We start from the raw sequence: 26156 nt of genomic DNA, 5'->3' as shown, positions 1-26156 counted from the left end.
AAGAGGATTCTGAGATGGAAAAAAAAAAAAAATTAGAGAGGCCAACAAAAGCAAAAAATAATGTCCTCATTGGTAATGGGCGATTTTAACTATCCCCACATAAACTGGAAAAAATGCATGTTCAGGTCATAGTAAGGAGAGAACATTTTCTGGATATGCTAAATGACTGTATTACAGAGCAGATGGTTATGCCAAGAACCAACCAGGGGAGATGTGATCCTAGATCTAATTCTATGTGGGACCCAGGTTACAGTGCTTGAGGAAGTCAGTGTTGTTGAGCCGATGAGGGAACAGCGACCACAATGCTGTCCCGAATTCAGTATCTCTGCATGCTTGAACAAGTGACAACTACTAATGTAGTTACATTTGCCTTCAGAAAGGGAAATTTCTCAAAGATGAGAGGGATAGTGCGCATGGGAAGCTGAAAGGGAAAATCAGAAGAGTCCAAAATGTCCAAGGTGCTTGGAGGTTATTTAAAAACACAGTCTTAAAAGCTCAGCTGGAATGTGTGTGTTCCTTGAGTTAGGAAAAGGAAAAGCCCAGTCCAAAAGAAATACACCATGGTTAACAAAGGGAGGTTGAGGTAATTATTAGGAAAAAAAAGATGTCTTTTAGAAAATGGAAGTCCAACTTAACTGATGAAGAATACCAGAGAGAACACAAATGGTGGCAAAAGAGAAGCGAGTTAGCTGTAAGGGAGGCAAAAAAGGATTATGAGGAACGCATGGCTGCGAACATCCAAGACTAGCAACAAGCAGTTCTTCAAGTACATCAAAAGCAGGAAGCCAGCTAGGGAAGTGGTAGATCTAGTTAGACATTGAAGGAACAAAGGGTGTGCTAAAAGATGACAGGGAGATTGCAGAGAAGCTGAATGAATTCTTTGCATCTGTCTTCACCCAGGAGGCAGAGAGGAAAATTCCTGCACCTGAACAACCAAGCTTCTTAGGAGGTGAATCCGAGGAACTAGCGAAGTTAGTGGTAGACAAGGAAAGAAGTTCTGGCAGCCATTGATAAACTAAATGCTACCAAATCCCCTGGCCCAGATTGCATTCATCCAAGAAGAGTTCTTAAAGAGCTCAAGCATGAAATTTACTTTGATGTTCTCACATTAATATACAGCTTATCCCTGAAATCAGGCTCCATCCCTGAAGACTGGAAGATGGCCAATGTCCTGTGACTCCAATCTTAAAGAAAGGGATGCAGGGGACCAGGGAAATTACAGGCCAGTCAGTTTGACATCTGTTCCTGGTAAAATTAGTAGAGATCTATCATTAAAGAATAAAATTGACTAAACATGTAGAAAAGCAAGATCTGCTGAGGAAGAGTCAGCATGAAACTTGTAGAGACAGGTCCTGTCTTACAAACTTACTAGAGTTCTTTGAGGGTGTAAACAGACATGTGAATAAGGGGGAACCAGTGGACATTTTCTACTTGGATTTCCAAAAGGCTTTTGACAAAGTTCCTCACCAGAGACTGTTGAGAAAACTCAGCAATGAAGGAATAAGAGGGGAAGTCCTCCTATGGATTAAAAACTGGTTGAGGAACAGGAAACAAAGGGTGGAATGTAAATGGGAAGTTCTCACAATGTGGAGAGATGTAGGGGAGTGGTGTCCCCCAGGGATCCGTTTTGGGACCAGTGCTCTTTAACTTATTCATAAATGACCTGCAGAGTAGGGGTGGAAGTAGTGTGGTAGCCAAGTTTGCAGATGATACCAAATTATGTAGGAGTGGTGAGAACCACAAAGGATTGCGAAAAACTCCAAGCGGACCTTGATAAGTTAGGAATTGAGTGGGCTAAGAAATGGCAAATGCAGTTCAATGTAGCGAAATGTAAAGTGATGCACATGAGAGTTGAAATCCAAACTTCACATACACGCTACAGGGGTCAGTGCTATCAGTCACAGACCAGGAAAGGGATTTAGGCGTCTTAGTTGCTGGTTCCATGGGAATGTCAACTCAATGCATGGCAGCGGTGAAAAAGGCAAACTCTATGCTGGGGATAATTAGGAAAGGAATTGAGAATAAAACTGCAAAGATTACGTAAATGCCCATATATAAAGCAGGTAGTGGGTAGCCGCGCTTGGAGTACTGTGTTCAGTTCTGGTCGCATACATCTCAAAAAGGATGTCGAAGAGATAGAAAAAGTGCAGAGAAGGGCAGCGAGGATGATTGAAGGATTGGAGCACCTTCCCTATGAGGAGGAGAGGCTGCAGCGTTGGGGACTCTTTAGTTTGGAGAGGAGACGTCTGAGGGGGGATAGGATTGACGTCTATAAAATGATGCCTGGGGTAGAAAATGTGGACAGAGAGACATTTTTCTCTCTCTCTCACAATACTAGAACCAGGGGGCATTCATTGAAAATGCTGGGGGGAAGAATTAGGACTAATAAAAGGAAACACTTCTTCACGCAACGTGTGATTGGTGTTTGGAATATGCTGCCACAGGAGGTGGTGATGGCCACTAACCTGGATAGCTTTAAAAAGGGCTTGGACAGATTTATGGAGGAGAAGTCAATCTATGGCTACCAATCTTGATCCTCCTTGATCTCAGATTGCTAATGCCTTAGCAGACCAGGTGCTCAGGAGCAGCAGCAGCAGAAGGCCATTGCTTTCACATCCTGCATGTGAGCTCCCAAAGGCACCTGGTGGGCCACTGCGAGTAGCAGAATGCTGGACTAGATGGACTCTGGTCTGATCCAGCAGGCTAGTTCTTATGTTCTTATGTTCTTATGAGAAGTAGTTGTTTCTGTTGGCAGCAGACGATAGGACTTGCTATAATGAGTTTAAATTATGGACAGAAAGATACCAGCTGGAAATTAGGAAATTTTTTTTTTACAGTAAGAGTTTTTTACAGTAACAGAGAAATTATTAATGCCCCGCCCCCGGAATGTCCGGCCACGCCCCCATCATGCCCCGCCCATCCCTATTGGCGCTACGCCACTGTTTGAATTCCACCACCATGGGAACCTGTTACTAACATTTTTGGATCCCACCACTGACCGGAAGTGACATCATCCGGCAGGGCTGCAGATTGCCCCTCCCCAAAAGCTGCTGCTGGTTGGCCCTCCTGGCACCTGCAGGCACCTGGAAATGAGCTGTATTGAGGGAGGTCTCCAGGCCCCACCCGGAAATGGGGAACCCCAACTGTCCACAAAAAAGAAGGTTCTTCGTGCTTTTGGACACTCCTTTCTGTGTCTTTTCCTTTGACTGTCCCTCCTTTGACCAGAACCGGGTGAGTGCGTCTGTCGCTCTGGCTTGGGAGGCACAAACATTTCCTAGGTGAGGACTTTTAAAACTGGAGATGGTGATGATTTTAAAATGGGAGACTTGAAATGACGTGCCTTTTTGTCGTTCCACTCGAGACCCGAGGGTGGGGTGGGGGCCAGCGACTGCAGTTGAGGTAGTTAGCTCATCTGTCTGCTAGCTGGTGGGCTGATGAATTGGAGACGGTTTGTCATGGCTGCCTAGAGGGGGCGGGGCTTCACTTGAGGCAGGACCAGGCACACATGGCTGCCTAGTCCTGGGTCAGACCCTTGGTCCCTCGAGGTCAGTATTGTCTGCTCGGACTGGCAGCCGCTCTGCAGGGTTTCACAGTACCTCCTGCCTGGTCCTTTTAACTGGAGACAGCAGGGGTAGAACTTGAGACCTTCTACATGCCAATGAGGGTGCTCCACCACGGACTGCCAGTTTCTTCAGCCTGAAAGTTACATCTGCTTAGATGTGAACTCTTCTTGGTACCCAGCAGACTTTCACCATCTCTTTCACCATCTCTTGCTCTCTTGGTTTGCTCCCTCTTGTTTCTGCATGGTCAAAGCAAGAAAAATATTCCTGTGCAGCCAAGAATTCCGCACGGTTCCCGGTCCTAAAGCAGGTTTGCCCCGCAATATTTCCCTCATCCTAGAAGAAGCTGCTTGCTTCCCGTTAGGGTTTCCTGCCTCCAGATCTCACAGAATCTCTGGGCAACAGACATCAGTTCCCCTGGGGAAAAAAGGCTGCTTTGGAGAGGGAACTCTGTGGCACTATGTACCGTGCTGAGGTTCCTTTCCTCCCTAAACTCCCCACTCCCCCGGCCCCATCCCAAATCTCTAGGAATATCCCAGATGAAGCCGGCAACCCAGTTGACAGAGGCTTCCTGGCCCACTCACCTGAAGGATATTCTTACTGGGCTCCGATAGCCAGGCGAGTGGCTTCTTATAAGTCTGAATGACGACTCAGAGCAGGATGGTCAGCTCTGGGCTGGGAAATCCCTGGAGGTTGGGGCGGAGCTCAGAAAGGAGGGAGGGGAGGCACCTCCACGGGGGTCGAACACTGCAGAGTCCACGCTTCAAAGTCAGCTGGGGAAATGATCTGTGGTCTGGAAACCAGTTGTGATTCTAGACAGTCTCCAAGCACCCCCTGGCGGCTGGTGACCCTCGCTCGAAGCCAGTCCAAACACAGCCTGCCTTCCTTCCTTCCTTCCTTCCTTCCTTCCTTCCTTCCTTCCTTCCTTCCTTCCTTCCTTCCTTCCTTCCTTCCTTCCTTCCTTCCCTATCTATCTATCTATCTATCTATCTATCTATCTATCTATCTATCTATCTATCTATCTATCTATCTATCTATCTATCTATCTATCTATCTATCTATCTATCTATCTATCTATCTATCTATCTATCTATCATCTTCCTCCATCCATCCATCCATCCATCCATCCATCCATCCATCCATCCATCCATCCATCCATCCATCCATCCATCCATCCATCCATCCATCCATCCATCCATCCATTTACACTTTTAGCCCACCCTTTCCCCGGGGGGCTCAGCGCGGGTCACAACAACCTGTTCCCCTTCTGCGCTAGATGGACACTGCCTGGATCTGGGCCGCAGTGTGATCTGCAAATGCCGCCCCGGTTTTGCCGGCTCCCGCTGTGAATTGAACATAGACGATTGTGCCAGCAACCCGTGTGCCAACGGAGGCACCTGCGTCGACGGCCCCAACAGCTACACCTGCTCCTGTACCCTGGGCTACGGTGGAAAGGACTGCAGCGCCCGTGTGGATGCTTGTGGCTCCAGCCCTTGCCTGAACAGCGGCACCTGCTACACCCACTTTTCGGGCCACGTCTGTGAGTGCCTGGCCGGCTACATGGGCTCCAGTTGTGAGTTCAAGGTCCAACTTCCCACCCCGGTTAGTAGCCAGAGGGTGGCCGAGGGTCCTTTCCCTACTGCCTTGGCAGTCTCCTTTGCCCTGGGGCTCATGACGTTGGTGCTCGCGGCATGCGCCGCCGTGGCCGTGTTCCGGCACTTGAGGCAGGGTCGCAAGGCCGTGAAGAGCAGCGTCCGGAATGACCTGGCGACCATCAACAACTTCAAGGAGAGGGACGGCTTCCTTATCTCCCCCGGGCGGTTCAAGGTGTCCAACAAAGATGGCCGATTCAACGGTGACCAGTTTAACTGCAAGAGGAAGCTGCTGGATCCGGGCCGTGAGTCCATCTGCAAGAAGAAGCTGGAGAAGTAAGTGGGCGTCCGCTCCCTCCAGCCCATCCTGGGGGGAGGAGTGACTTTTCCTTTCTAGCAATTAGAAAATGGGCACGAAGGGAGAGAAGAATATGAAGAGTGGGAAGGGAGACAGACCTCATTCTCAGAAAGGAACAGCTCTTGGCTTAGGGCTGCCAGCTCTGGGGTGGGACAGTCCTGGAGATTTGGGGGTGCCGCCCTGGGGAAGGTGGAGTTTGGGGTGGGGGGCGACCTCCATGGGGTATGATGACGCCCTCGAGCCCAGCCGTTTCAGCCAGGCGAGCTGATCTCTGTGGCCCGGAGGTCAGGTAGTTCTGTGAGACCATATTTAGTTAATACAACAACACAAGCCTTTATTGGCATATAAAACAGGACAAAATTTTAAAACAAAACAAGGTTAAGAAATACAGGTAAAATTACTAATTTCCAGTATAAAATTTGCAACAGTTTCACAAAAGAGCACATCAGAGCTGTTCAGGAGATTGGGTATCTTATAACACTCATGCCACTGAGAACTTTGCAAGAAAATGGAATTCATGTATTTCATGCGTATCTGATTGTATTTAGGGCATAGAAACAGAGAATGGTCAAGTGTTTCCACCGTAGTCCTATCACATGAACAAACTCTTTATCACGTTCCATATTCTTAAATCTTCCCTCCAGCAGATCTGATGGCAGCACATTACATCTTGCAGTAGCCAAGGCTCTCCTCTGGGTGGGATTAATCAGCAGACGAAGATATGCTGCCATAATTCCACGTTCGCATGGGATTAATAATGTAGTCGAAGAACAGGTTGTCTTGGCAGCACAAGTCAAGATCCAAGAGCCTATTCTTAACTAGTCTGAAGGCTTCCACCTTTGTGAGCATAAGGAGTGATTCCAAGGGGAAACCAATAGCTTCAACCTTTCTAAAGATCAAAGTATACCATTCTGAAATAAAGTGATCTGATAACAGAGAGGGAATATAGCTATTGGATCCCACTAGAAAATGTATATGCAGCCAATATTTTATGGCCCTTATCCATGCCAAGGTTTCTAGAGTTGTTTGGCCCATCTCTATGCACAACGCAGCATAAGGCACACAACTAGGGAGCCCCATTAGACCCTATTTAGTTTCATGTTCTTCCTTTAGAAATTCATGCCCAGTGGTTGCGTTACGAGGCAATGGAGGCATCTTTGTGTGGTGATTGGTGACAGTTCGGAAAAGACTGGGATAGTCCAGTAGATACCAGCTTGCCCCCAGGGGAAGTTCGGACGGAAACGTAATCATTCAAAATTTACAGGGAAAATTGCCTCAAGATGGACTTTTACCCCAGGCCAAGACACAGGTTTTCACCTGAAGCCTCTCTTCCCCTCCCTTTTGTTTTCTGGTGTGTTTTTTATCCCTTACCACACTTTCAGACTTTCAAAGATCCCAAACTGTAAATTTTATTCTCTTGATGATGGGAATTCAGACCAGAAAGCCAAAGGGAGGGGGCAGATAGGACTGGAACTCTCCCCCCCGGGGAGGCAGCAGAGGGGTTTGCAACACAGGCTTTCCCCCAGTGACAGAGAGCCTTACGATACTTTGAAAGCTTAGAAGGGGGACAACAAAACAATGTAATAATTGATAGTATACTTCATATGAGTTGACAAATGACACAGAAAAATATACCAATTAGGAAGAATTACATTTAGCTGATTTTTCAGTGCAGACGTCACTGACGATAGGTCAATTTGGGTCAGTCGTAGGGGAAGTCTGGAATACAAGATAGAGATAAAAGTTACAAGATAATATAACAAGGAATATATTACCTGAGTTAAGATAAGAGATTAATATTACATGTAATGTAAGAAGTAAATTTAGAAGTAATAATACTATCCATGATAAAAGATTAATAATACGTACCTTGTAGAAAGTAAATCCGAAGTAACATTCTAAGCACTACTATCTTGCAAAGCGTGGGTGAGGGGCACTAAGGGGTGAGGGGGGGTAGAGGGTATTGTATGTATTTATGGATCTATATATGTATGTAGGAAATGTCAATACTATGTTGATTTTATGTATGATTCTGAGCACTTATATCATTTGTTTTGTAAGTTTACCTTTTAAAATTAATATTAATAAAAACTTTATTATTATAAGAAAGCTGCTCCCCTGCCCCCCCCCCCCCGAATGACAATGGCTCTCCAAACAGCCTGCTTGGAAAGACTGCAGCACTGTGCAGCACCACGTCCCTGCAGAGCTGTCTCCCTTCCCCATCTCTTCCGCAACCAGGCTTTGCCCCCAAAGCTTCAGGAATCCCCCTAGCCGGAGATGGCAACCTACTGAGCCAGAAGGGCAGGGACGTAGGTAAAGATTTTTTATCAGGGGGTTCAGGGGCGGGGCCATGCCCCCACCCGCCCCTGGGGGTGGGGCCACGCCTCCCCAAGCCCCACCCCGGCCTCAGTGCTCATAAAAGCAGCTCTCCGAGGCCAAGGATGGCAGCCCCTTCTGCCCTCCCCTCTGGGCAGAGGCGTAGCTAGGGGAAAAGCCCGGTGCAAAATCTGAGTTTTGCGTGCACCCCCCATGGGCAGCCGCTGTGATGCTGGAATCCACCCCCAAACAGCATCACTTTCAATGGTGTTTAAGCTAGGGAGCCCAGATTCTCCTTTTAAATCCATGCCGAAGGGGGGTGGATTTAAAAGGAGAATATGGGGAAACTTGGGGGGTGCCTGTTGTCAGAGGTGCAATTGTTAAGCTAGCAGCACCAAAATTTCAGGGTATCTTTAAGAGACTCTCCTAATGATACCATCCAGGTCTGGTGAAGTTTGGTTTGGGGGATCCAAAGTTATGGACTCCAAAGGTGTAGCCCCCATCTTCTATAGCTCCCTTTGGAAACAATGGGAGATGGTGCACTCCCTTTGGGAGCTCATAGCTTTGGACCCCCTGGACCAAACTTCACAAAACTTGGGTAGTATCAGTAAGAGACTCACTTGATGATACCTCCCAGGTTTGGTAAAGTTCGGTTCAGGGGGTCCAAAGTTATGGACCCTCAAAGTTGTAGTCCCCATCTCCTATTATCTCCCATTGGAAACAATAGGGGATGGGGCACCCCTTTTGGGAGTCCATAACTTTGGACCCCCTGAACCAAACCTCACCAAACCTGGGTAGTATCATCAGGAGAGTCTCCCAAAAAATCCCTGAAATTTTGCTGCTGCTATCCTAAAAATTGCGCCTCCTGCAGGCCAAAAACAAAAAAACACTTTAAAATATTTTTTAAAACCACAAACTGGGGGCGGAGCTTTGGACATGTAATGGGGTGGGGGTTTGAACTCAAGAACCCACCCTTACCTACGTTCTTGCAGAAGGGTAAGGGCAGTATAAAACCCCCCATAGATAGATGGATGGATGGATGGATGGATGGATGGATGGATGGATGGATGGATGGATGGATGGATGGATGGATGGATGGATGGATGGATGGATGGATGGATGGATGGATGGATGGATGGATGGATGGATGGATGGATGGATGGATGGATGGATGGATGGATGGATGGATGGATGGATGGATGGATGGATGGATAGTGTGACGGATCCTTAATTTTGGGTGCTGCTCAAGGTGACAATATTGAGCAGGAAAATGGAATTTCGACAATGTTTTTTGCTTGGAGCTAGTCTGAAATGGTTTCATCCACAGTGGATGTGAGACAGAAATGTCCAGAGAAAACCAAGAAGGCTAAACATGGGAACCTCCTTTGTGCTATCCTAGTTTTCTGTGCCCAGGGAATCTGTGTGTGTGTGCGCGTGCGCAATCATCTGTGCCTTTCCACCTTGCATCTGAAGCAGTAGAGCTGAGAAATAAGCTTGTCTCCCTCTTCTCTGCTCTTTTGGGAAAACTTTGCAAAGAAATATGAAGAAACATTCCCCAGTCCCACCTGTAGCGGTTGTGACACCGATGGTTAAGAGAGAGGTGGAGACTTAGCTAATCATAATACACCTGAGATGTAGAAATCCTCATCATTTCGTATGTAGTTGATATGACCTCCAGGAACAACCCCCAAAAGAAAGCAACATCCCTTTTATGGGAGCATCCTTGAGGGCACCCAGTCAAATGCCAATCGTTGGTGTGGTCAGGACTGTGCTTGAAAGGGCATGAAAATAGAAAACCGTTCAAGAAATATGTTGCTACCATCCAAGGCTTACTTGGGATCATAAAAAGAGAATTCCCTGTGACCGGATGGGAAGAAGAATGCCATGGAACGAGGTCCCCCAACATGGCGCTGTGGTCCCCACAGACCAACGGATATATTTTCTGGTGCCCAAGAAGTGTTTTTATAAAGTTGGTGGAGCCAGGGTTGTGGGGTTCTTTGCCCACCAAGGCTTGTGGTTGACGGTTGGAGATTCAATAAGCTGTGCAGATTTTTTAAAGCATTGCTTTCTTCCTTGTATTACTGAAGGTAAATTGTGCCAGCCATTTTATGGCTCACGCTACCTCCTGTGGCTGCCATTTTGTGGCTGGGCCTGCAACGGCAAAGGGGCATACAGGCTAAAAAAGAAAAGAGAGAGAGAGAGAGAGAGAGAGAGAGAGAGAGAGAGAGAGAGAGAGTTTTTGTATTCATTTATTTATTTACTTCACTGGTGGATTCCGCACAGCATAAATATAATGTCTTTAGGACGTTATAAGAAGATCCGTTTGGTGATTTTGTGTTCCCTCAGTGCAGGAGAACACAAGCATTGCCAGCCAAAATGGATCTAGGTGGGGTAAAGAGTCTAGATCGATTCCAATATGGGTGATTTTTTTCTGGATTTTTGTGAACTACTCAAATTGTTGGGTATCCTCTAACAAATAAGATGTATTAATCTTGGAGCTGAAACTTGGAAATGAATTCTGAGTCAGTGTTTGATAGTTATAATCCAGTTTCTGGTCTCCAGTAGCCATTGGTTGATTTCTGTGCAGATGGTAAAATATGTAACACTGTTCGGTAGGTGTACTAGTTGATGGAGAAACCAGGACTGGATTTGATCTTTTTCCGTGGAAAATGCATGTATCCAGACAGGTATTGCATAGAGAAGTTGTGGTACTGCTTTGGTGTTGAAAATTTGAACTGCCGCTGGAATTAGCTGGTTCCCTTGATGGAAATAATATCGTCTAATGGCTGATGCTGCACATTTTGCCAGATCTATTACTCAAGCTTTATGTTGTGTCCAATTCCGGTTGTAATAGAATTTTTTTTTTCATAATCAAGCCTTTATTGGCATACCAAATTACAATTAAACAATTGTCCATAAAAGGCAGATAAATACAACAAACGAGAGAGAGAGTTGAGGATCCCTGTTCTAAGATGTCTCAACCATTTGAAGTGGCTCTGTTGCCGTACTTGTATTCAGGTTTGTCTTCAAAGGAAGCAGTGGGGGTGGCATTTTTTGATGTTTCAGATTGGAGCAGATCGGAACTGATAGATTGTTTTTGCAGCATTGCAAGCTGGGCTCAGAGTTCCCTGTGATTGAGGCGGTGCTGAAGCTGAACGCCGGAGGCAGCGCACGAAATGAAAACCAGATGCTGAAATCATAAAAATGCCCACACATCAATCACCAACAATAAAACCAGCCAAGGGCATAAAAACAGCAAAAACAAACAAACCCAACGTTCAGCGGCCCAGTTTTATATTCATAAAACTGACAACAGAGCACTGAATAAAAAGGAATGTGTTGGATTAGTGCCGAAGGAAGTCAGGCAGGTCCCGGGGAACTTCAAGGGGAAGGGCATCCCATAGGCTAGGTGCGACCACTAAGAAAGCCCTGCTTCTAGTTGCCAGCCCATTTGCCTGTGTCAGGGCCTGTGGACTTGACAGTGTGGGTGGAAGGTGTCCTTCAAGTACCTGGCCCCCAAACCTTTTAGGATGTTAGAGGTAAGACCAGCATGTTGAATTGTGCTCAGAAACACATGGGGCAACCAGCAGAGACCTTGGAGTACACGGGAGAGACCCTGTCTGTACCCTGTCCCTGACAGTAGCTCGTCTGCCTCCTTTTGGACCAGTGGAAATTTCTGCCCAGTTTTCAATGGCAACCCTACAAAAAAACCACATTACAGTAAAGTGGCCAGGTTCCACTGGCAGCCTCCAGCGAGGGACTTCTCCTTCGGGGAAGGGAGGGGTGAAATCCCCTCTGGAACAAGCTGACTTCAAGTAGCTTCATTGTGGATCTGCAGCTCCTCCACCTTGTCTGGGCTGAGCTTGTGGGCTGGTCCCATAAGAACATAAGAACATAAGACTGCTGGATCAGACCAGAGTCCATCTAGTCCAGCACTCTGCTACTCTCAGAGGCCCACCAGGTGCCTTTGGGAGCTCATATGCAGGAGGTGAAAGCAATAGCCTTCTGCTGCTGTCTGCTCAGACATATGCAATCTGAGATCAAGGAGGATAAAGATTGGTAGCCATACATTGACTTCTCCTCCATAAATCTGTGCAAGCCCCTTTTAAAGCTATCCAGGTTAGTGGCCATCACCACCTCCTGTGGCAGCATATTCCAAACACCAATCACGTGTTGCGTGAAGAAGTGTTTCCTTTTATTAGTCCTAATTCTTCCCCCCAGCATTTTCAATGTATGCCCCCTGGTTCTAGTATTGTGAGAAAGAGAGAAAAAATTCTCTCTATCAACATTTTCTACCCCATGCATAATTTTATAGACTTCAATCATATCCCCCCTCAGACGTCTCCTCTCCAAATGAAAGAGTCCCAAACGCTGCAGCCTCTCCTCATAAGGAAGGTGCTCCAGTCCCTCAATCATCCTCGTTGCCCTTCTCTGCACTTTTTCTATCTCTTCAATATCCTTTTTGAGATGTGGCGACCAGAACTGAACACAGGACTCCAAGTGCGGTCGCATACTCCATAACCTTGTCTTTTCTTCTGCTTGTGCCCCACTATCTGGAAGGAAAGTGCCGACGGCAGAAAAAAAGGGGCCAGGACTGAACTGTCACCCACCTGCTCCGTTGTGTTGGAAGAAAAAGCAGGAGACCCCCACACTTGAGATGTGACAGGGAAGGAAATGTGTGTCGATTCCCCTGCAGTGTCTAGCTCAGCCCTGAGCTGAGATTTTCAGTCCCTTCCTGGGATCTTCCTTGGGCAGATGCAGGCCTGTTGGGGCCCATCCTTATTAAATTAAGATTTTATTTTCTTTTGTCTTGAGGGACAGAAATTTGTGCCCCACTTGGCTACCTCTGTGTCCAGCTTGAAAGGATCACTTGGGTGGCTTCTATTTCTGCTTGGCTATTTGCTGTCCTTAATTTACGCTGATATTATCTGGACCGTTTATGATTCACCCTGATTTCACTGCAGTTATGAACACAATGATTCACTTATTGCAAAGTCGTGGTTGGTCCCATGAAGACTTTTGATCAGACGTGGTCGGGGCATTCCATACTTGGGACTGATTCCCCAGCACATGCTGGCTTCAGGCTATGAGGCAGAGAAGGCAGGCACCACTGTTTCCTTCACTGGAAAAAACTTCCATGGGCTGATGGTGGAGAGCAAGCATGGTGTAGAAGATAAGGAAGTTAACTATTAAATTAAATTAAATAAACATCTAAAGTTTCCCCAGCAGTTTATTGATTCAACCGATTATGCAGTGAACGCTTACCTCAGGACTCTTCTCTGTGCAGTGGGCTTGCAGAGGGCTCTCCTCACATTTTTCTGTTTACATGCAAGGAGGCAGCCCAGTGCCTGCCACATAGCTGCAGACCTAGTCTCAACCTTTTCTTTTTGCTGCTTCTCTTAACTCCACTGGTATTCCCTTCCCCTTCCTTCCCCTACACAGATGCTCACTCTCTCTCTCTCTCTCTCTTGTTACTGCTACTGCAAGAGAGAGAGGCTTGTTTTTAAAATAGAAGCTTGTCTGAAAGAAAGTTTTCAAAAGGCCCTCCCGATCATTGGGGAGAGCAGAAGCACAGCGGGGGAGGTGGGGTGGAACCAGAAGGAGACCCTGCTTGATATGTCGATACAAGCATTTAGACAAGTGGGAAGGAATCAGCAACAGGGAGGAGGGCAAGGGGGAAACGTGCCAAGCAGCGCAAGGGAGTGGGTTGGGGGTAGACCAGGTGTGCTGGCTGTGGGTGGAGGGAAGACGTCTGGGGCAAACCTGTGCCGACTGGCAAATCTGTCCTCTATGGCTGTGAAGCAAAATTAAATTTGCGCTAGAAATGGTCTCACTTGCCGCAGGGAGAATGGAAACTGAAAGCGGGGCTTGAGGAAATGCATCCGTGCAAGAAACCTTGTGGCAATGGACTTGTGCGTAATTGGCCGTAGTGTGTGTTTTTGTAGGCAAGAGTCGACAGTGAGATTTGCCATCCTTGCTGTTGGCACAAAAGACTGCTGTAAAACGGGACTTCTTTGTACTGATCAACAGATCAACCAAACAGGGCCCTCTACAAACCAAGGGCAGGTTTGGATGTACCTGTGGAGACCCAACAGCTTTCAGAGGCCGAGGCATTCACACCCTTTCCCCAGGGAAGGAAATCCGGCCTTAAGTGCATTTGCGCACGCACAGCCCCACAATCTCCTGGTGGGCTTTAGGCTGAACGCTGCAAGCAGAGAGGGGAGGGGGGTGGTTGTGGGGAAACCTGGAGTCAAGTTGCACCTGACAGACGGGGATGGTCCCCAAGGGGTTTTACAAGGCAAGAGACGTTCAGAGATGGTTTTCCATTGCATAGCAACCCTCAACTTCCTTGGTAGTTTCCCAGCCAAATACTAACCGGGGTTAACCTTACTTAGCTTCTGAGATCATCCCCTTCAGGGCACAGACAGACAGGTGTGCAGCAGCCCCCTGACCTCCTGGGTGGTCTCCCATCCAAGTACCAACCATAGTTGACCTTGCTTATCTTCCCAGATTGGGATGGCCTGGGCCGCCCAGGTCAGGAAAGGGTGAGTAGAGGGACCTCTACAACTTTGGGCTGAGCCTCTGAGACTGTAAAAGAGCAAGGCATCATCAGCCTATGCCTGAGATTTCCATGAGGCTTTTCAATCATTCCCATACTCTTGAGAAGGGAAAGGGATCGCGGTAGTTGGCTGGATCTGAAGGATCCAAAGATGACTTCTTCAAGAGCCAATGCCACTCAGGCGGAGGAGTGGGGAATCAAACCTGGTTCTCCAGATTAGAATCCACCTGCTCTCAACCACCACACCACGCTGGCTGAATGGGGAAATTTACATGTTTTGGATAGGGCTACTCTTCCTCTGAAAGTGCAGGTTTGGGAGTCCTAGACCTACCTTTACCACTGGAAAGCCAGACTGTAATGAAGACACTTTTTCCAGTTATCTGTCCTTTGTCCTCTAATAGGGCAAAAGGAAGCTGCTGTCAACATATATGTTTGGTCAGCCTTTAGACCAGATTACTATAATGAGGCTGCCCTTGAAGACTATTTGTGTGCTTCCACTTTATCAGATGTGGCTGCCTAGAAGGAGGGAGCATGTCACACTCATGCCAGCGTGGTGTAGTGGTTAAGAGCAGGGGGAGTCTAATCTGGAGAACCGGGTTTGATTCCCCACTCCTCCACCTGAGTGGCAGAGGCTTATCAGGTGAACCAGATGTGTTTCCACACTCCTACATGCCAGCTGGGTGACCTTGGGCTAGTCATAGTTCTTTGGAACTCTCTCAGCCCCACCAACCTCACAAGGTGTCTGTCGTGGAGAGAGGAAGGGAAAGGAGCTTGTAAGCCACCTTGAGTCTCCTTACAGGAGAGAAAGGGAGGATATAAATCCAAACTCTTCTTCTTCTGCTTCTTCACTGGTAGTGTTTGAGCACATTTCAAGGTGCTGGCTGTGGCATTCTCTCCCATACTTTTCAGTCTGCTTTCCCCAAGCCTCACTTTTTTGTGGGGGAGACAGGTGAAAAACAGAAATGCTTCCGTGAAGTTTGACCCAGGGAGGCTGAGTTGACTGAAATTTCCATGGCTGTCTCTGCTCTGCACTTCTTATTCTCTGCATTGCTCTTTTGCTGCACATTTTTTTCCTGCTGTTCTTACAATATTTTATTATGGCTGGTTTTAGTTGTTGTAAGCAACTGTGACAGTCTTGCGATAAAGCCCTGTAATATAGAAATGTCTGCATAATTGCAACTAAGTAGAATAAATAAATCTCACCAACCCAAATATGCAGCTTCAAAGGGAGAATAAAGTGACGCATATCAAAGTAGGAGACTGCTGACTTCATATATTCACACTGATGTGGCTGAATCTAAAATGTAAATGGCATTATAGCTTTCATTATTTTTTGCCTCACCTGAGATATACATTTTCTAAGTGCAAGAAGAAATAGATGATGCTACCAAAAACAGGGTGTCAGAGAGCAGATGTGGAAGTAGATCTAATGAAGGAATTTTAAAATGACATGGAATATCAAAATAACAAGACTCTGGCTCCTCCCGTAGCAGCAGCAGCAGCAGGAAATATGTATGTGGGGAGTGTGGTCCAGGGAATTGCTTTGCCTCTTTCATTGGTGGTGGGATTATTTTCGAAAAGGGACTACAATATCGATATAGCAGCAATCTAAAGGGCTTTAACAAATCCACCAACCTTGTGACTGTGTGCCTTTAAGATTTTTAGAGTTGATGGGTGGAGTTAAGAGAACCAGGAAAAGCTGCAGAGGCCTGAGAGAGTTTAGCAGGCAAACTGCACAGTAGCAATGGAGTGCCTCCTCGCGTGTAAACAGAGAAATGCGAGGAGACCCCACTACAACCCCACTGCGCAGCAACAAGCCCCAAGGTAAGCGTTCCATGCATAATGGGCCTAAGTTTCACTGTTCTTTTCAAAATAATGTGAAAGTTGATTAAAAAAATTTCAAAGTGAAAACAGTAAAATAAGAGGAGTAAAATAAGTGGAGTCAACTCTGCTGTCTCTATTCCAGCAGGTGCAAGCAAAATATCTCCTTTGGACTTTTTGAATTGTTCATGGGTGAATATGCGTGGCTGAGGCCCTTCACATGCCCACTTCACTCTTTCTGTTCTGTGTTTATGGGAACATGCACTAGAAAAGAGAAGACAATACTTTACGCGTGGCAATGAGTGTAAATTAAGGGAGCTTCTGTCCCGCTGCCACTCTCCCAGCAGGCATGAACATGTTTTCTGTTCTCTGTAGCTCTGCCTCTTTTCTCTGTCATGGCAATGGCCTGGAATACCTGGCAGACAGAGCTCTCTTTTCATTTTTACTCTGTAGTTGTAGGAATCTAAAGCATACAGAAATTTAACTATTTTCCAGATGACTATGATATATGGGACGATGTTTATTTCCGCTGCCTGTTGTCCAGTATGTGCCAGAAAAATGACTGCCTGTCTTCTGGCATGCAAGAGTGCACTCTGCCTTGCTTGTGGGAGCAGCAGTGGTGTAGTGGGTTAATCACCCCCCCCCCCCCCCACCCCCCCCCCCCCCCACCCCCCCCCCCCCCCACCCCCCCCCCCCCCCACCCCCCCCCCCCCCCACCCCCCCCCCCCCCCACCCCCCCCCCCCCCCACCCCCCCCCCCCCCCACCCCCCCCCCCCCCCACCCCCCCCCCCCCCCACCCCCCCCCCCCCCCACCCCCCCCCCCCCCCACCCCCCCCCCCCCCCACCCCCCCCCCCCCCCACCCCCCCCCCCCCCCACCCCCCCCCCCCCCCACCCCCCCCCCCCCCCACCCCCCCCCCCCCCCACCCCCCCCCCCCCCCACCCCCCCCCCCCCCCACCCCCCCCCCCCCCCACCCCCCCCCCCCCCCACCCCCCCCCCCCCCCACCCCCCCCCCCCCCCACCCCCCCCCCCCCCCACCCCCCCCCCCCCCCACCCCCCCCCCCCCCCACCCCCCCCCCCCCCCACCCCCCCCCCCCCCCACCCCCCCCCCCCCCCACCCCCCCCCCCCCCCACCCCCCCCCCCCCCCACCCCCCCCCCCCCCCACCCCCCCCCCCCCCCACCCCCCCCCCCCCCCACCCCCCCCCCCCCCCACCCCCCCCCCCCCCCACCCCCCCCCCCCCCCACCCCCCCCCCCCCCCACCCCCCCCCCCCCCCACCCCCCCCCCCCCCCACCCCCCCCCCCCCCCACCCCCCCCCCCCCCCACCCCCCCCCCCCCCCACCCCCCCCCCCCCCCACCCCCCCCCCCCCCCACCCCCCCCCCCCCCCACCCCCCCCCCCCCCCACCCCCCCCCCCCCCCACCCCCCCCCCCCCCCACCCCCCCCCCCCCCCACCCCCCCCCCCCCCCACCCCCCCCCCCCCCCACCCCCCCCCCCCCCCACCCCCCCCCCCCCCCACCCCCCCCCCCCCCCACCCCCCCCCCCCCCCACCCCCCCCCCCCCCCACCCCCCCCCCCCCCCACCCCCCCCCCCCCCCACCCCCCCCCCCCCCCACCCCCCCCCCCCCCCACCCCCCCCCCCCCCCACCCCCCCCCCCCCCCACCCCCCCCCCCCCCCACCCCCCCCCCCCCCCACCCCCCCCCCCCCCCACCCCCCCCCCCCCCCACCCCCCCCCCCCCCCACCCCCCCCCCCCCCCACCCCCCCCCCCCCCCACCCCCCCCCCCCCCCACCCCCCCCCCCCCCCACCCCCCCCCCCCCCCACCCCCCCCCCCCCCCACCCCCCCCCCCCCCCACCCCCCCCCCCCCCCACCCCCCCCCCCCCCCACCCCCCCCCCCCCCCACCCCCCCCCCCCCCCACCCCCCCCCCCCCCCACCCCCCCCCCCCCCCACCCCCCCCCCCCCCCACCCCCCCCCCCCCCCACCCCCCCCCCCCCCCACCCCCCCCCCCCCCCACCCCCCCCCCCCCCCACCCCCCCCCCCCCCCACCCCCCCCCCCCCCCACCCCCCCCCCCCCCCACCCCCCCCCCCCCCCACCCCCCCCCCCCCCCACCCCCCCCCCCCCCCACCCCCCCCCCCCCCCACCCCCCCCCCCCCCCACCCCCCCCCCCCCCCACCCCCCCCCCCCCCCACCCCCCCCCCCCCCCACCCCCCCCCCCCCCCACCCCCCCCCCCCCCCACCCCCCCCCCCCCCCACCCCCCCCCCCCCCCACCCCCCCCCCCCCCCACCCCCCCCCCCCCCCACCCCCCCCCCCCCCCACCCCCCCCCCCCCCCACCCCCCCCCCCCCCCACCCCCCCCCCCCCCCACCCCCCCCCCCCCCCACCCCCCCCCCCCCCCACCCCCCCCCCCCCCCACCCCCCCCCCCCCCCACCCCCCCCCCCCCCCACCCCCCCCCCCCCCCACCCCCCCCCCCCCCCACCCCCCCCCCCCCCCACCCCCCCCCCCCCCCACCCCCCCCCCCCCCCACCCCCCCCCCCCCCCACCCCCCCCCCCCCCCACCCCCCCCCCCCCCCACCCCCCCCCCCCCCCACCCCCCCCCCCCCCCACCCCCCCCCCCCCCCACCCCCCCCCCCCCCCACCCCCCCCCCCCCCCACCCCCCCCCCCCCCCACCCCCCCCCCCCCCCACCCCCCCCCCCCCCCACCCCCCCCCCCCCCCACCCCCCCCCCCCCCCACCCCCCCCCCCCCCCACCCCCCCCCCCCCCCACCCCCCCCCCCCCCCACCCCCCCCCCCCCCCACCCCCCCCCCCCCCCACCCCCCCCCCCCCCCACCCCCCCCCCCCCCCACCCCCCCCCCCCCCCACCCCCCCCCCCCCCCACCCCCCCCCCCCCCCACCCCCCCCCCCCCCCACCCCCCCCCCCCCCCACCCCCCCCCCCCCCCACCCCCCCCCCCCCCCACCCCCCCCCCCCCCCACCCCCCCCCCCCCCCACCCCCCCCCCCCCCCACCCCCCCCCCCCCCCACCCCCCCCCCCCCCCACCCCCCCCCCCCCCCACCCCCCCCCCCCCCCACCCCCCCCCCCCCCCACCCCCCCCCCCCCCCACCCCCCCCCCCCCCCACCCCCCCCCCCCCCCACCCCCCCCCCCCCCCACCCCCCCCCCCCCCCACCCCCCCCCCCCCCCACCCCCCCCCCCCCCCACCCCCCCCCCCCCCCACCCCCCCCCCCCCCCACCCCCCCCCCCCCCCACCCCCCCCCCCCCCCACCCCCCCCCCCCCCCACCCCCCCCCCCCCCCACCCCCCCCCCCCCCCACCCCCCCCCCCCCCCACCCCCCCCCCCCCCCACCCCCCCCCCCCCCCACCCCCCCCCCCCCCCACCCCCCCCCCCCCCCACCCCCCCCCCCCCCCACCCCCCCCCCCCCCCACCCCCCCCCCCCCCCACCCCCCCCCCCCCCCACCCCCCCCCCCTCCCTCCCCCCCCCCCCCCCCCCCTCCCCCCCCCACCCCCCCCAAGCCCCCCCCACCCTTCCCCCCCCCCCCCGGAAACCCTCCCCCCCCTCCCCCCCCCCCCCCCCCCCCCCCCCCCCCCCCCCTCCCCCCCCCCCCCCCCCCCCCCCCCCCTCCCCCCCTCCCTCCCTCCTTCCTTCCTTCCTTCCTTCCTTCCTTCCTTCCTTCCTTCCTTCCTTCCTTCCTTCCTTCCTTCCTTCCTTCCTTCCTTCCTTCCTTCCTTCCTTCCTTGTGGCGGCACCTCAATGCCAGACTCGCTGACCTCTGCCGCAGCCTGTGATGCGTTCCCAGGTGCCAGCCCCTCTTCCTCTTCCTACTTCTATTTCTTGGAATTTACAAAGTGACACACAGAAATGAAAATATCAGTTATCTAAGAAGAACTAGAATAAAATTAAGTCGGGAGTGTGCTCCGTACTGCTGCTTTCCTCCTGCTGGGGGTTCCCAAGTCCCAACCGTGTTTCTTTTGTAGCCCTGGCCGCCTCCTGGGCTGGCACTAGACTCAGCTGGGCCCCGGTGCCTGCCTCTTAATGCCACCTGTGCCTGCTCAGGAAAGATGCCTGCTCTGCCAGATGCTGGGGAAAGTAGGCTGTCCAAAAGGATACATTTTTCAACAGCCTTAACAGTTAAATGCAAGCACTATATACAGGGACGTAGGCAAGGGGGGGTTTCTTGGGTTTAAACCCCCCCATTGCACGTCTGGCGTGGGCGGGCGCTCCTGTGCACCCACATAGGCACAGCCCGCATCCCATGCTTGCAAGCTGCAGGCCAGCCGGAGCCTGGGAAAGAAAGTCTCGCCTCTTGTGAGACCTGCTGTCAGGACTACAATTCCCAGCAATCACCAGATCCCGCCTTTTTGCGTTGGAGCGGGAAACAGGGCTGCGGAGCTACAGCAAAACGAAACTATGTAGCTCCGTCAGAGCCAATGAGAGACAAGGAAGTGGGAGGGGGAGGGAAGCTGATTGGTTGCTGTCTGTTTTTGAAATAGAATAAATACTGGGACTGAGGACAAGAATCCTCAGTTCCAGCACCCTATAGCAAGGGCGACCCAAATCAATAAAGTTCTTCTTTTATGTTGGCTTTGTCTGAGTGGTGTTCAGCCTTACACCAGCTTTGCGAGAGGCGAGACTTTCTTTCCCGGGCTCCGGCTGGCTTGCAGGCTGGAGGTGGGGCTAGGGGAGGCGGGGCCATGCCCCCAGGAGTGGGTGGGGATGGGGCCCCGCCCCCTGAACCCCAACCCCACCCTATTAAAATTCTATACCTACGTCTCTGACTATATACCAGGCAGCACACATACATGAAGCTGACTTATATTGAACCAGATCATCAGACCCTCAAGGTCGGTATCGTCTATGTGGACTGGCAGTGGCTGCCAGGGTCTCAGACAGAGGAGGTCTTCCATGCCACCTGTCACCTGGGCCTTTTAGCTGCCAAGGATTGCACCTGGGACCTTCTCTGTGCAAAGTAGATGCTCTGCAATGGAGCACTGACACACGCTCAAGGTAGCGCTACAGGATTCTGAGAGATTAGCAGCCAGCCAGATGGAGACAGACAGAAAATGCCAGCTCTGATCTGGCACTGGCAGGTTTTGCTTTCTCAATCATGCACTGGAAAATCTAGATAATCCAAATTTAATGACCTATATCTAATCCTCCGGAATGACATGGGGGAAAGCGGTGGGAGGGCTATTGGCAAAAGATGGCTGCCTCCTGTTCTGTTGGAGCAGCGACATGGTAGAATGCAGGAGCAGAAAGCCTTGGTGAGTAGCCGTAACCAGTGCCCTCCCCCACACATCTTGGGGCTAATTTCCAGGAGAGAGGCTGTGATTCTGTGTGGACTTGGGCCCTCTCTGTGGGCACGCGGATGCAGAGTTCGTCATGTGGGGGTCGGAAAATCACACACACCCCACACACACATCTAGGCTGGCCTGGGCTGGAGGAGCACAATGGGCCTGGTGCCTGTGCTCCAGGTGGCGGCTGCCCGAGGGGGGGAGGCGCACAGAGGAGGCAGAGATGCTAGAGAGGCACAGAGCGGTGCGCACGGGACTTGCTGGAGGCTAGAGCAGGCTGGCCCCTGCTCAAGCGGGTGGGACGGAGGATAAGGGGGCCAACCGGTTTTTCTAAACTAAAACCTCAGCATTCAGGTTAAATTGCCAGGTTGGCACTTTGAGATAAATAAGTGGGGTTTGGGTTGCAATTTGGGCACTCGGTCTCGAAAAGGTTCGCCATCACTGGTCTATCGCCTTTCTCTTTTTAGGAAACGAAGAATTGTTGACAGTTTATCTGCCTTTCAGTGTTTAATAGCTTCCCTGGTTCTTCTTTCTCCACTGCAGCAAAAAATCTGAGTCAATCCGATCAATAACCCCTGCTGGCTATCCCAAAGAAGGTGCCTACCTCCCCATCTACATCATCCCGGACCAGATGGAGCAGTGCATTTATGCAACTGAGGTAACGAATATACACTCACCTCGTGACCCTGCCTGTGTAGCTCAGGGGACTGAAAGGACAGCGCATGGTCAGTTCTTATGCCATGATGGCTAAAGGGAACCTCCATCAACACAGGCAACAAGCCTCTAAATGCCAGGGCTAGAAGGCAACGTTAAGGGAAGCCCTTGGCCTCTACGTGCTCTACTCGTTGGCCCCCAAGGAAACTGGTTGGCTGCTGTGTGGGACAGGATGATGGACAGATGGACCCTCACTTAGCAGGGTCTTATCATGCAAATGAATGTGAAGAACAGATGTAGCTGCTTAGCATGCAGATTCTAGTCCAGTAGTCCTTGCTCTTTAGCAATCACAGTGGATTCTACACCCATAGCAGGAACCCACCCCAACAAGTCTAACTCTGAATGAGTTAGTCTTGTCCTTCCCCTTAGGTAGTAGAGGGCTGACCCCCTTCTTAAAGTCTCAACCTTGTAACTTGAAAAAAAAATCAATGTGGAGAAAAGGTGTTGATGACACCATGAGCATGGGCTACTAGGTGCCTGTCCCATTGTAAGCACAATCAGTGTCAGGAACAGAGTTGGATTTTCTCAATGGGGAATTGTGCCCTAAACCTGCAGAATTTGTTTTTGCTAGTTGTTTTGCTGTAAATGTGGAAATGTGTTTTCTGAGTACTGGAAAGGCATTTTCAAACCACGTCCACTTCTCTTAATATGATTCCTGTCTTCACCCCAAAGGGAGATGAGGTTGACAATTACCATTCCCTGTCAGTCACGGACCAGTCATTATATTAATCAAGAGTCCTGTGGCACCTTTACAGTGGATCTCTTATGAGCCATAGTCCATACAGGTACAAACAGAAGGAGGAGAAGGTCCAGCAATCCACAATGACTTGAGCAGGGGTGTCCAATTCTGGCACTTCAGATGTTCAGGGACTACAATTGGCCATGCTAGCAAGGGGCTGATGGGAATTGTAATCCATGAACATCTAAAGCACTGTTTTCGCACAGTCAAAATATCTCAGGGAGAGCACGGAAAATATCCCTGTGCACCCGGGAATTCCGCACGGTCCATGAAGCTGCACAGGGTCTGCCCCGCTGTTGCCCAGCAATATTTGCTTTAGCCTGGGATTTTAAAAATCGCCAGTTTGGAGGTTCTTTTTAAAAGTCCCGGTGTGACCCTGCTTGTGCTTGTACCATGCAAAAACCAGTCAGAAGCAGGACCAGTTTATTGTTCTCGCCCAGTTGCCTGATCTCCCCGCCTGACATTCATTCAAACTGCCACTCAAAAACAACAGCCAATCAGAATGCGGGACACCAGGCAAGCTCACAGGTGCTTGCAGCTGCCACTCAAAAACAACAGCCAACCAAGGTGGGACATTGGGCATGCTCAGACATACTTCCAAAGTAAATACAGAAGTCTGGCTCGTGCAGAACAAACTGGAGCATTTCTTTACTCTGCTCCTGGGCAGAAGCGGGGAGCCATGCAAAGGGAGAAACCAGGATAAAAAAGCTCAGGTATATATGATCCCTGTTCAACCCCGGTGCAATTGTGCAGGCTACAAGTGCAGAAATGCCCCAAGAAATTTAGAATGAACATTTTACTTAATATGCATTCAGGATGAACAATGCAAAAAATAAAAAAATAGAAGTCTTTAAAAGCCCCCCTATTGCATCATGACAGCTGTAGAAGACCAGAGAAAAATGGGCACCCCCGGTGGCATGGGGAGGCTGGAAAAATCAAACAGCCTCCTCAACACCGAGGACCCTCTATGAGCTGCAATGGACCAGTCAAAAGGCTGGCTTAAGTTCTAACTGCGACTCACTGGCATAATGCTGGCAAAGGCCAGGAGGCTCATCCCCTGGCCACGCCCCCACTAGGCTGGCGGCGGCGGGGGCACTGGGACGCTGGCACGGCATTCAGCACCATGTTCCAGCACCATGTTTGTTTGTTTGTTTGTTTATTTATGGGTTTTGTATACCGCCCTACCCCCGAAGCACATACAAACAAAACCCCATTAAAATTAAAACACAGCAGTGAAATTAACAAAGATGGCATCATGCAATAAACCCCAATTAAAACCCTCCCAAAGAGGGGGGAAGCAGAACGAAAAAGTGGGTCCCGTAGACGGCAAAGGGAACTCCAAGCCGGAGTTCTCTCTGCGTGACGTGCCTTTCTGCCACATTCCCACATGTGTGAGGATTATGTTATGTAGGCCGACCTGTAAGCTCTGCATAAGCAGGGTTATGAGCTCCATCTGCCTAGCAAGATCTCAAGACTTATTTTGGGGAAGCCTGGAATTGTATCTGGGGCCAAAAGGGTTTTTTTAAAAAAAATCTACCAAACCAGCTTTTAAAAATGGAAACACAGGCAAAAAAGTTGAGAAGATAAAATGAAATTTTAGGAATGTGCTGAATTGTATTTAATTTCATTCCAGCTCAATATGAAGTATGTTGCTTTCTCTAACCTCTCATTTGCACAATTTTTGAAATGTATCCTGGTTGCCAGCACAGTTCTGCAATGTTTAGAAGCTGCGTGCAGCTATTCGCAAGGACGGATGTTTCTGCCTCAACCCTTGCTTTGCAGGATGGGTGTTGTCCATCAAGTGGGACCCTGTCTCTCTCCGTCCACCTGTGCTCAGCATTCTGAAGGATGCCGTTAGACCACCCTTTCCAAAACTGAATTTCATAGAAGGGGTGTGTGCGGTGGGGGGTGTCAGAGAGTAATCTATTTCCCAAAATGACAAATGAGAAGGGAAATATGATTTTTACAGACGTTAAGCGTGATGGTAACGCCTTACCATATGCCTCTAAACCGCAGGTGTCAAACGCGCAGCCCTCCAGATGTTATGGACTACAGTTCCCATCATCCCCTGCCAGCATGATGCTGGCAGGGGATGATGGGAACTGTAGTCCATAACATCTGGAGCGCCACGAGTTTGACACCTATGCTCTAAACATTCACAACTTCCAGGGATACCCAATTTACAAGATATTGTGTGTTTTCTTGTACTGTGAAGGGGACTTGGCCATGAAGGGTGATAGTTGAAGCAATGAGATTTGTTTGGGGTTTTGCAGACTCATCCATTGCATGAAGCTGCTCTACCGTGGCTCTTGAGGCTCCACAACTTAGCCTGGAGCAGGCCTTTCTGAGCCTGCCGCCACCGGCAACTTTGGAATTCTGAACCGTCGGAGACCTGAATGGCTGTGCCGAATTTTCGAGGATTGCTTAGAAGCAGCCAAGACCACAGCTGAAGGGTCTCACTTTCAGTCATGCAGGAAAGCTGTGTATGTGATAAAATGCTTTGAATGATATATTCAGAGGTGGGATCCAGCCGGTTCTCACAGGTTCCCGAGAGTAGGTAACTAATTATTTGTGTGTGCCGAGAGGGGGTTACTAATTGGGGATTTTGCCACGTGATTTTTGCCTTAGTTACGCCCCTCCTCTCAGCAGCAGCACGCAGAACTTGAAGCAGTTTAGCAGGAGGTGCACTGGCGTGTGTGGCAGCCTGCGCCTGGGTGCATTCGTTTCCCGCCCCAGGACCGGCGCAGCGGCTGCGTCCTTGCCACAGCCCTGCCCAGGAATGCCCCGCCCCCGGAATGCCCGGCCACGCCCCCGTTGTGCCCCACTCAGCCCCATTGGCGCTACGCCACTGTTTGAATCCCACCACCATGGGAACCTGTTACTAACATTTTTGGATCCCACCACTGGAAGTATTGATTTCATACATTCTCCCATATCGGGAAACAGCTGTTGACCCGCGAGTGTTCATTATTCCGTGAATCCCACCACCATGGGAACCCGTTACTAAAATGTTTGGAGCTCTATGCCAATAAAGGCTTGCTTTAGAAAATTTTTGGATCCCACCACTGGATATATTCCTTTTAAAAGGCATCCTGTAAAACTGAACTTCCACTTGAAACATTGGACAGTTCATATGAGAACGACGCCTGTCCTGGCTACCCTGATGTTCAGTGATTGGCTCTGCCTCCTGACGGAACCACGGGATGACT

The 26156-nt window shown here is 52.9% G+C and overlaps 1 protein-coding gene across 1 annotated transcript; it reads left to right on the top strand.

The window, feature by feature from the left end:
* The first annotated feature begins 3129 nt into the window (after positions 1 to 3129).
* Positions 3130 to 25541, top strand: LOC125435566 (delta-like protein C). The gene is made up of 5 exons (XM_048501759.1): positions 3130 to 3231; positions 4175 to 4328; positions 4837 to 5488; positions 22038 to 22152; positions 25221 to 25541. The coding sequence occupies exons 1-5, from the start codon at positions 3130 to 3132 to the stop codon at positions 25293 to 25295; spliced, it is 1098 nt and encodes a 365-aa protein (XP_048357716.1). The 3' UTR covers positions 25296 to 25541.
* The last annotated feature ends 615 nt before the right edge of the window (positions 25542 to 26156 follow it).

The sequence above is a fragment of the Sphaerodactylus townsendi genome, linkage group LG06, assembly GCF_021028975.2.
Source record: "Sphaerodactylus townsendi isolate TG3544 linkage group LG06, MPM_Stown_v2.3, whole genome shotgun sequence".
Lineage (NCBI taxonomy): Eukaryota > Metazoa > Chordata > Lepidosauria > Squamata > Sphaerodactylidae > Sphaerodactylus > Sphaerodactylus townsendi.
Note: the sequence above shows the minus strand (reverse complement) of the source record. Positions and strands in the feature narration are given on the sequence as shown.